The 11,893-nt window shown below is 38.8% G+C and overlaps 1 protein-coding gene across 1 annotated transcript; it reads left to right on the top strand.

The window, feature by feature from the left end:
- Positions 1–1,090: 1,090 nt before the first annotated feature.
- LOC135117237 (uncharacterized) lies at positions 1,091–9,220 on the top strand. Its single transcript, XM_064035925.1, is given in 3 exon segments — positions 1,091–1,209; positions 6,758–6,937; positions 6,939–9,220. Coding segments are annotated over 3 exon segments (1,947 nt in total). The 5' UTR covers positions 1,091–1,177; the 3' UTR covers positions 8,674–9,220.
- The last annotated feature ends 2,673 nt before the right edge of the window (positions 9,221–11,893 follow it).

Here is an 11,893-nt window from a genome sequence, read left to right on the forward strand (position 1 = left end):
AAAAGAATTAAAATCTATCCATGCCTTAAACGTCAGTGCAAAACTTTAATTACAGACTACCTTCAAACTTTGAATTATGAAGAGACTGAGGATCTTCTGCAGGGTATCTGTTCATAGTCTCGCATGACTTAGTTACCTATAGCTACATTTACACAGTACTACACACACACTTTCTACACATACACATACACTCACACACACTCACCACCTTGTTTTCGTATTTACATTGCACATTGGCCTAGTTATTTAATTCTTTCATTCATTTTTTTTTTCTGTTTATATAGTCTAGTCACACTATTTTGTTAATTTGGTATTTCTGAAATGTCCTCTTATTAATATGACATGACTTTTTTACGGAGAATCACTGACTTCTAAGTTACAGGTCTACACCTAGTTTAGGAGTCAGGGTACTGTTATATCGAAATAACCCCTGTTACCAATATAAAATTAAATTGCTGAGTTTCCCATTGCATTGACGTCAATGCAATAGGAAACCGATGTTATTTTAATTAGCGATAATAATATTTCTTCAGTTTTGGATTGGACTTCCGTCGGGTAACTTTCTTTCTATTTTCTTGTGATTCTAATTATTTTTCAATACATTTTTATTTTAGCCAATTAAATAGTTTTTTTTTTTAAAACCATTTTCCGACCCACTCCGTAACAGTGGTGTCAGAAGTGGGATACCAGTGTTGATATCGCCGTAATCGTTCCACTGGTATTCCATAACGGGTCGTGTGTGTCCTGAAAACTGAAAAGTTATCGTGTGTGAACTTCACGTTGCCGACGAGATAATCCAGCTCCGGGGTGTCTATATTTTCTCTAAGTGAAATCACACCTCGACAAACTCAGTACCATCTCCAAAGACGAGTCGCGACAGTAAGCCTTACGAGTGTCCTGCGTAAGCCTGCCGATCGTCCCGAATTTCCAAATTCCATCTCCCAGAGCTCAATATACGCGAGCTCTGTCACCTTGATATCGCCGCAAGGAGCCGGTGATCGCCCTTGCCGCCCTGCCACGCGGAGCTGCCGCGTGGTGCTGCCACGTGTACGCGTTGTGCACGCGCGTGTGCCGTACATCGCCACCCGCTGTTCCTGACGTTCCTGCTGCTGCTGGCCGCGACTTATCGCGCCGCAGTCCTCCTGTTCCAGTAATCGTGCTAATTCAGTGCCAGAAAATGCGTATCGAATTCTTCGTGTTCCTGTGTCTGTGAGTAGAACATATTATTTTGCTGTTATCGCTACAATATTCTTAATTCTTATTAGGTATTTTTATTACCTAGGGTATCACATATCGTAAACCTTATTCTATCATAATTATACGTGCTACTCGTCTACCTTTATAGTTTCCTTTCAAGTTCATAATGTCTACGGAAACAGCCGAAAATTCCTCTTCTAAGAAAATGTCGTTGAGCGAACAGTTTCCCATCAAGGTGCTCTGTGATTTTATTAGCCCTTATAAGGGAGAGCGCGAAACTCTTACCGCCTTTCTCACCAACTGCCAAAATGCCTTAGATTTAGCATCACCAAGTCAAATAGTTTTATTAAATAAATATATTCTATCACGCCTTGAAGGTAAAGCTCAGATTGCGTGCTCTAATAAAATATTTTCGGATTTTAATCAGTTGAAATGTTTTCTTAAGCAAAATTTCGGTGAGAGGAAGCATTATAATCATTTGTTGCTAGACTTACAATCGTGCAGGCAAACAACAAACGAAACTGTTGCACAATTTGCCCTGCGTGTAGAAAGCTGCCTCACCGATCTTCAATCAGAAATTTATAATTCTGAATCCCTAAAGAAGGACATATCCGGTCGCATCGCTATGACCGAAGATTTGGCATTATTTACTTTTAGTTTAGGATTAAATCCACGACTGAGTAATAATGTCAGATGTAGAAACCCAAAATCACTTAATGATGCTATCAACGTGGCTCTCGAGGAGGAAAAGATACAAAACCTCCTGTATAAAACATCTATTAAGCCTAAATGTAGGATCTGTGGTAAACCCGGGCACTCGGATGCTGAATGCCGGGGGAAACAAAAGCGCACAGGTCCACCATTTACTCCTTCGGGGCCTCAACCATCAACATCATTTTATAACTCGGGGTCTCAACTTTTCTGCAAATATTGCAAAAACAGAGGTCACGATATTACTCAATGCCGCAAAAGAAAATATAATAGTGAACGGCGTAATACGTTTAATTCCGAGAATCGCGACCGTCCAGCTGCGATGCATCATGTTACATTCGAGCCGCCGACATCGTCGGCGCCGTCACCGACACCTTATTATGTTCCTTGTGAGAACGGTGACGACCCTGAAAACTCTTTAAACTAACACCACGGATTACGAAAATGTGCCGTCGTTATCCGGATAATTTAGGCACTCGTACCTTTATAAATAAATCGCATAAAAACGATATCTCATCTCAACACGCTCTCTCGAGAGTCCCTGAATCGTTGAGTCAAAAACATATTTCATCTCAGCATGCTCCAAAGAGAGTCCCTGTTTCGCTGAGTCATTCTACTATTTCATCTCGACATGCTCCTCCGAGAGTCCCTGTTTCGTCGAGTCCAAATTCTATTTCATCTCAGCATGCTCCAAAGAGAGTCCCTGTTTCGCTGAGTCGTTCCACTGTTTCATCTCAACACACTCTTCCAAGAGCCTCTGAATCGTTGAGTCTAAAACCAAATTCATCTCAGCACGCTCCAAAAGGAGTCCCTGTTTCGCTGAGTCAAAACTATGTCTCATCTCGACACATTCCACAGAGAACTGCTGTTTCGTCGAGTCAAAATACCATTTCATCTCAACAAGCTCCTATTAGAGCCCCTGTATCGTTGAGTCCAAAATTTCCTTCTCATAATGAGTCCGCTATGCCGCATTATCCTAAAGAGGAAATTAAAATCAATCCCGAAATTCCTGTCTACGAGGTATCTTCATACTCTAAAAAGGTGTCATTGCCTCACGTATATGTGAGTACTTCTCTTTCCATTCATCCGTTGCGCCTTCTTATCGACACGGGAGCGAGTATTAGTTTGGTCAAACTGTCAAGTTTAACTAAAGCGCCTGAGCTATCTCGTGAAATAGCTAAGATAAAAGGTTTTAATAATGTTAGCACCTATTCAGAAACTTTAGGCACGTGTCAGATATATTTTACATTGAATAATAATCGCCACGAGTTTAAGTTCCATGTAGTTGACGATAACATTAACCTAGAGTATGACGGTATCATTGGCAGCGACTTTTTAAATCATTTCAAAGCCAATATTGACTATACCTCACAATCAGTTCATATATGCGGACAGAGCCTGGACATAAACTATATTCAACCGACTTACGTCATTCCCGCACGTTCCGAAGCGGTCATCGAATGCGCAGTATCTAATTACTCACCTGAACATTATAAAAATAATGAGGGCCTATTATTAGATCATTCTATAAGCGAAGGCATTTATATCGCAAATTGTCTTGTTACTATAAAGCCTAATAAAAGGATTAACGTAACCGTTTTAAATACTACTAACTCTGATATCCAAGTTCGAGACTTTAAAGTCCAGTTAACGCCTCTTGAATATGATACTGCCACAGATATAAACGAATCCGTCAATGCTTTATCCTATTCAGAATCTGACAGACCTCAAAAGGTATTGAATCTAATACGTTGTTCTCATCTAAACTCCGAAGAAAGGAGGCACTGCTAGAATGTTGTTCTGAGTACACAGATATTTTCCATTTAGAGGGCGAACCTCTATCATTTACGAACGCGATCGAGCACTCTATAGATTCGGGTGATTCAGCCCCTATTCACGTAAAGTCGTACCGTTTTCCTGAGTGCCACAAGGAAGAAGTGGACTCACAAATCCGCAAGATGCTCGATCAAAATATTATACGTCCGTCAACGTCACCTTGGAGCGCCCCTATTTGGGTAGTTCCCAAGAAGATGGACGCTTCAGGTAAAAAGAAATGGCGTATAGTAATAGACTATCGCCGTCTGAATGACGTCACTGTCTCTGAGAGTTACCATTTGCCGCTTATTACTGATATATTAGATCAGTTAGGCCACTCAAAATATTTCAGCACATTAGATCTCTCCAGTGGCTTTCATCAGATCAGAATGAACTCCCAAGATGCACAAAAAACGGGGTTCTCAATAAACACTAATTCTAGCAGTACAGGGCATTACGAATTCTTGCGGATGCCTTTTGGGCTTAAAAACGCCCCTTCGACCTTCCAGAAATTAATGAACACTGTCCTTTCTGGTCTCCAAGGTCTCCATGCATATGTTTATCTTGATGACGTCATAATCTATAGTAGTAACTTGACATCTCATATGGACAAAATCAGGTTAGTCTTTGACCGCATCCGAAAGTTCAATTTAAAACTTCAACCTGACAAGTGTGAGTTTTTGCGACGCGAGGTCGCTTATCTTGGGCATATAATCACCGACAAAGGTGTATGTCCGAATCCCGAAAAGGTCAAGGCCGTTTCTCAATTCCCCACTCCTAAGAATCCGAAGGATATAAAATCGTTTCTAGGGCTAGTCGGCTACTATCGTCGTTTTATTAATAACTTCTCCAAGATCACTAAACCCCTGACTGCCCTTCTGAAAAAAGATGCCACATTTCAATGGTCGAACAGCCAAGAACAAGCGTTCACCACCCTCAAGGATAAATTAACTTCAGCGCCTCTGCTTCAGTATCCTGATTTTACACAACCCTTTCTTTTAACAACTGATGCCTCTAATTATGCGATAGGCGCTGTACTCTCTCAGGGCGCAATCGGGTCCGACAAACCCGTCTCGTACGCTTCGCGCACCCTTAATAAAGCCGAGGGCAACTATTCGACTATCGAAAAGGAGCTCCTAGCAATCTTATTTGGCGTGAAAACATTCCGCCCTTATTTGTACGGCCGCAAATTTAAGATAATTACTGACCACAAACCTCTAGTGTGGCTTTTCAATGTCAAAGATCCAGGATCTAGACTCGTTAGATGGCGTCTTAAACTCGAAGAGTACGATTATGAAATCGTTTATAAAAAGGGTAAATTAAATGCAAACGCCGACGCTTTATCTCGTTTCCCCGTAAATGTATTAGAAAATAACGAAGGCTCCGATTCAGTTATCTGCAATCCGGCATCGACTTCTAACAACGAGGAAGACGCACGTAATTCACCATCCATATCAGAAACTTACGAGCAGTTTCTTAAAATTATAAAACAGCCTGATGTGTCATTCGACACCGTTATCCAGGAACATAACGAGTCATTGATGAAAGCAAAGTGTAAGCTTATTGCTTATCCGACGTCCATTGACTTAGATGAATCCGTGCCATACTGCAAGGATATCATGGACGCCTCCACTAGTGAACCTAAAATTTGCGACATAGAACGCGAATTAAACACTTACTATTCCACATCTAATGATAATCATTTATTTACACATTTATTTCTAAAACTTAACCACTATGATGAAATGAGTTACAAGGACATATTTAACCTCCTTCGTGATTATAGAGAAATGATAAAGTATTGGTATATGGAAGAAAAAGAATTCGCTATATCAGACTTTACAGATCCTTACACAAAATTATCTTACACAAAACTTTATAATATTTTATCATTTCTATTTCATAACACTAATATTAAAGTAAACATCTATCGTAATTCTATACGTTATCCGACCCCTGACGAGGTCAAAAGCATTCTTAGAGATAATCATGATTCACCTCTAGCTGGCCACCCGGGTATATCGCGCATGTTTGATAGAATCAAAACCCAATTCTGGTGGAAAAACATGCGGCAAGACATCGAGGATTATGTGAAAAATTGCCGCTCTTGCCAAATAAATAAACCTCTAAGACAAACGAATAAGGCCCCTATGATTATAACATCTACAGCATCTCGGCCTAACGAAAAACTTTATCTCGATTTAGTCGGTCCGCTTCCTGAAACACATGAACACAAATATAAGTTCTTACTTACCTTACAAGATGACTTGACTACATTTTCTCAGGCTTATCCTATGCAATCTTGTTCCGCTGAAGAAACAGCGAAATCTTTAGTTCTATTCATATCCCATATGGGGATTCCTAAATTAATAATATCCGATCAAGGCACCAATTTCTGCTCTGATGTCTTCAAACAACTTGAGAAGTTGTTCAGCATCAAACATGTGTTCGCATCTCCTTACCACCCTCAGACATGTGGTAGCCTTGAACGAAGTCATTCTACTCTAAAGGAATACCTTAGATCATATATCGGTGAGAACCAACATACCTGGGACCTCTATGTTCCTAGTGCTATGATAGCATATAATTCAAATATACATAGTACCACAGGTTACTCACCCCTGGAATTGCTTTTCGGGTTCAAACCCTACTTACCTTCAAGCATCGATACTCTTGATACAAACACCTATACGGATTACATCCGAGCCCTTAATCACCGACTATACTACAGTCGTCAGAAGGCTCTCCAAAATATTCAATCCTCAAAGAGAAATCAAAAACTTATTATGATTCTCGTACGAAACCATTGTCCTATAAAACAGGAGACATGGTATATGTCCGTTGCCATCACAAGCAAAATAAGGCCTTATCCCCTGTGTGGAAAGGCCCTTTCAAAATAATAAAACTAAATGGCAACCATTCTGTTACGCTGCTTATTAATCGTAAACACGTACGTCACCACTACGACGAAATCAAGCCGGCCAGTGACGCAACAGTAGTAACGTAATACATGAGCGTTTCATTGTTATTTCAGATCGACGCTGTCATCGCCGATCACATGCGAATACGTTTCTTCTATCGTCAGCAGTCCTGGCGTCTACTTTGATAAGCTTCTAGACATTAAGTTTACTAATAGTGATTGGAATGTTATAGCATATGTTGATATAGGTCATGTACAAACTAATTTAGATAAGGTCGAATTTTTACTTGAAAAGCTCATTCTGCAACTCGTTAGCTTCCTCTAAGATACAGTCCGACTGTATCAATTCGTTGTCCGCTCTAAAAAATCGTCATATTCTTAACGTTAGTAAGTTTTCTTCCGTATCTTATTTATTGGTCGACGAAAAACCCCATATGCGTTTTAAAAGAGGTCTCATGGACTTCGGTGGCTCTCTCCTTAAAACTATTTTTGGCACTTTGGATTCTGAAGACGCGGTGAGATTTTCGAAAGCCATAGACGAAGTACAAACTGATGAGAAACGTCTCGCTCATCTCATGAAAGATAACATTCATGTAATTAAGTCGACCATATCATATTTCAATAACACGATATCTAAGGTCAACGAAAACGAAAACCACATTTTAAGGAACATGGAAACAATCCATAAAATACTAGAAACTGTTGTGAATAGTAACAACAAGCTAGAAATTAAATCTGAATTAAGTTCCTTATTAAATTCATTAGAGTCTATTATAATGACTTTGTCTTTTGATATCGAAGATATTAACAATGCCATTCTATTCGCAAAACTCAACGTGTTGCATCCCACTGTACTCAGTCCACACCAATTGTACAGTGAGTTAGATAAGCATAGGAATAATCTTCCTAGCCATTATGAACTTCCCGTTCCTTTAACGCTACAAAATATACACAATCTTATTGACATTTCACAACTTGTGTGCTTTTTCCATTTAAATAAGGTAATTATTGTTGTCAAGATCCCTCTCGTATTACCTCAGGTGTATGACCTGTATAGGATCATTCCCCTACCTGTTCCCTACGATATGTTGAAACCAGATACCTACGTTCTTATCGAGCCAACTAGCTCATATGTAGCAATCACAGCTGATCGCATGTTTTATTCACTTATCGCAGACATAGACAAGTGCAAGTTAATAAGTGATAAGTGTTACGTGTGTGTGTTAACTAATGTGTTTTCAGCAATCACTAACCCTACGTGTGAAACGATTCTCTTAAGTGATGGGATTAGCAAACTTCCTGACATTTGTGTTACAAAACTTATTCACGGTTCAATTGATCTATTTCATAAGTTAACTTTAAATCGTTGGATTTTTGTACAATCTGAACCTGGCAAGTGTCATGTAACTTGTAATGATAAAGACATAAGTTCTGACGTTATTTTGTTTGGTACTGGTATCTTGTCTTTGCCTAGAAACTGTAAGGCTTTTTACAAGACGTTGCAATTCGCCGCTGTTGGCGAAACAGTTATTGGAAATGTAACCAATAAAATATCAAATTTCAACATCTTACAAGATGATTGTTGTGAGCGATCTAAGTTAAATAAAACTCTAGAACGATTACCTTACTCAAAGTTAAATAACTTAGATAATCTTGATTCTCTGCTGCAAGCCAGTATTCACTTGAACTCTTTTGAAGAAGAGATCAATAAGATAGAAAATCCATCTCATTTTCAAATGTATAGCACTCACTATTTGTCTTTTAGTTTATGCATCTCGATGTTAACCTTATTTTACATTTTATATAAGAGTCGTAGGTTACTTTGTCGTACTAATGCCCCATGTTGCATTCAAATATTTAACCAATGTCATAACACAAAAAATAACTCGGTTCCAACCTCTCAAACTGTATTTCATGGTGATACAATAGCACCCGTCAATAAGGACGAGTCAGAGTCTATAGAGGACTTACGAGTGACGCCAACCCCTATTAAAAGGAATATTCTGTTTGGCAAGACTCATGATAATTAATTTGTAATGAATGCACATGGTTTGTAATTAAGTAATAATTTTCTTTCTTTTCATATTGTCATCTTGATTTATCTAGATTTTAATAATTGCTCTTATTAATCAATAATGTTTAATTGTTTAAATACTTTTATTGTTAACTCTAATCTCGATTTCCTTGCATCCTAAATAATGATAAATGTAGTTAATAATTATTATTTTTGAGTAACTTTTCTATCCTTAACAGTTGTATTGATGTCTTTTGAAATTAGTTGTTATTTTTGGTGTTTTAAATATATTTCTTTTGTTTATTGTAATGTCCGACGTAAATCCACTTAAGCATACGCGATTTAGCATACATGATTTAGCATACATCAATCCTGACATCTCTCATCACTTTGAGATGTGATGATCGATCTTAACGGGGGGGTTGTTATATCGAAATAACCCCTGTTACCAATATAAAATTAAATTGCTGAGTTTCCCATTGCATTGACGTCAATGCAATAGGAAACCGATGTTATTTTAATTAGCGATAATAATATTTCTTCAGTTTTGGATTGGACTTCCGTCGGGTAACTTTCTTTCTATTTTCTTGTGATTCTAATTATTTTTCAATACATTTTTATTTTAGCCAATTAAATAGTTTTTTTTTTTAAACCATTTTCCGACCCACTCCGTAACAGTACCTCATATTGTTGACCTGAATAAACCTTCATGTTTTTATAGTCATAATTCAACATTGTATAACTTTGTGTGAAATAAACTATTTATTATTATTATTTATTTTATCTCTCTCCTGACCTCTCCAGGCAAAACCTTTGCACGAATTTTACTGAACCGCTTGATGCGCTTATCTGAAGACATCAGTGGCGAAGGGTGGTTTAATGAAATAGGGAAGCCGCAGCAAAAAAAAAATTGGGGGGGGAGTACTCAGGGATGGGGGGGAGAGGTAATGGAGGTAATTTCTCAGTCCACCTTTTAGCACTGACTGAGAGACTGATAGTTTGAACATGTTTTCTCGAGGAATTCAGCAGATTATTAATATCTTTAAAACTTTATTATCTTTAGTTAGGTATATTAATTACTAGAATCTGAGAAAAGTTGGCACTAGAAACAATAGGTACATTTTAAGTATTTAATTTACAACGGCCTGTTAGCCATTGATATTTATCGTAGGTACCTATATGTTTCATAAATCCGTCAGGACGTTAGTAATTTTAATATTGACGTAATATTGGTAGGTAATTCACCCGAGCGGCGTGCCCGAGTTTTATAACACGTTTTTATTCTCAAAACTTAACCTTGAAAAACAAGTTCCTTCCTAAAGTAAATAATCTGTGGAAAACAGTCTAATGCGATTAATGCTATCCTAGTTTAGTTTTATAAGTGTGTACAGTAAAAGAAAAGAACCCTGATGCAAACTGTCTACGTATCAAAATAACTCATTTCAACGTAGGTCTCTCTATTTTCACTTCACACACTATACTTGTACTGAGTTCCAGGTCACAGTGCGATCGCGGGAATTAGTAGGGAGTAATGATACTTCCGACTACTTAATCAGATTCATATACTCGGTGAATACGAATAATTATAAATTCCCAACTAGGGTCATTAAATCGCGGAGAATCTTAACACCGCGATTCAGGATTTGCATAAAAATGCACAACGCCATCTATGTTGACATAATGTAACTAAAACACTTAAACTAACATAAAATATTGTACACACACGAACTATGTTATTTCCAAATGATACACACACTAATAAATTCAATTAAGTAATACAAAGAACAAATTGTTAATGGTATTATCTAAAACAAAATAAGAACAATGAGAGTGAATTTGTCTGATTTGTTTGTTTACATATTTGAAAGCTCTAAGCGCTGTCACTCGCGCGTAGACAGATATAGCTACTCTACTCTTGACGCGTTCTTTCTCGTTCACTCGCGAGTTTTGATTGGTGGAACCCGCTCCGTGAGCCGGCTTACCGCTCGCCCTTATTTTGCGAACATCGCGCGGCGCGGCGTGGATGACGTCACGCAAGCGTAGTTTTGTATGGACGAGGAAGCCGCGGCTTGTTTAGTATGAGCAAAATGTTTCAAGTAATTTATAGACTTTTTTTTACGGTGGTAGGCGTTTTGTTATACCTACATATTTAAATTGTGTGGTTTAAATGATTATATTAATTATACCTATACCTATATTATAACTTATACCTATGCTTCTTTCTTGAAATTCGAAAGGGAAGCCGATGGGAATCGGCTTATAAGGACGCCTCGCCACTGGAAGACATACTGCCTGAAACAAATCGAGGTACGTGTGAAGCCATCTTCTCTATCCGTCAACTTCTAGAGAAGAGTCGAGAGCAGAGTCATCCATTGTTTCTCTGCTTTGTTGACTTGGAGAAAGCTTTCGACTCGGTGCCGCGCAAAGCCTTATGGGTGATACTAGCGAAACTTGGATGCACGGACAAGTTTATAAGAATGATACGACTCCTGCATGATGACATGCGCTGTTGTGTTAGTGTGCAAGGCGAAGACTCGGAGTTCTTTAAAGTGAGCTGCGGTGTGAAACAGGGCTGCGTGCTCGCTCCAACTCTCTTTGCCTTGTACTTTGCAGTCGTAGTTCGGGAAGCCTTGCAGACTCTGTCCGAAGGTATCCGTATTCGTTTTCGTACCGATGGCGGTAGTGTCTTCAACTTAAATAGATTTAAGGCACGCACAAGAGTGTCTCACGCGACTATCACTGAGATGATGTATGCAGATGACTTATGTTTTGTAGCGGAATCCCCAGATGGGCTACAGAGACTTATGACGAGACTACTTCAGGCATTCAGCAGCTTTGGCCTGAATATAAATGTCAAGAAGACCGAAGTCATGGCACTTGATACTGTGAACAGTGCCCCAGTTGACATTAGACTCGGAGATGTCTCGCTTAAGCAAGTAAACCAATTCAAATATCTTGGCAGTACCATAACATCCAGGTGTCTCCTTGATAACGAATTCAACAGTCGAATAGGAGCAGCTGCTGCAGCTTTTGGTAGACTTCGTGCCAAGGTGTTCCGCTCGCATGACATAAAGCTCTCTACAAAAGTATCTGTGTACATGGCAATAGTTCTGCCAAATCTCCTATATGCCTCTGAGACTTGGTGTCTATACCGCGAGCATATTCGGACATTAGATAGATTCCATCTAAAATGCCTACGTGACATTATGTGCATCCAGTGGTCGGACCGTCTTTGT

Source organism: Helicoverpa armigera, chromosome 8 (genome assembly GCF_030705265.1).
Source record: "Helicoverpa armigera isolate CAAS_96S chromosome 8, ASM3070526v1, whole genome shotgun sequence".
Classification (NCBI taxonomy): Eukaryota; Metazoa; Arthropoda; class Insecta; order Lepidoptera; family Noctuidae; genus Helicoverpa; species Helicoverpa armigera.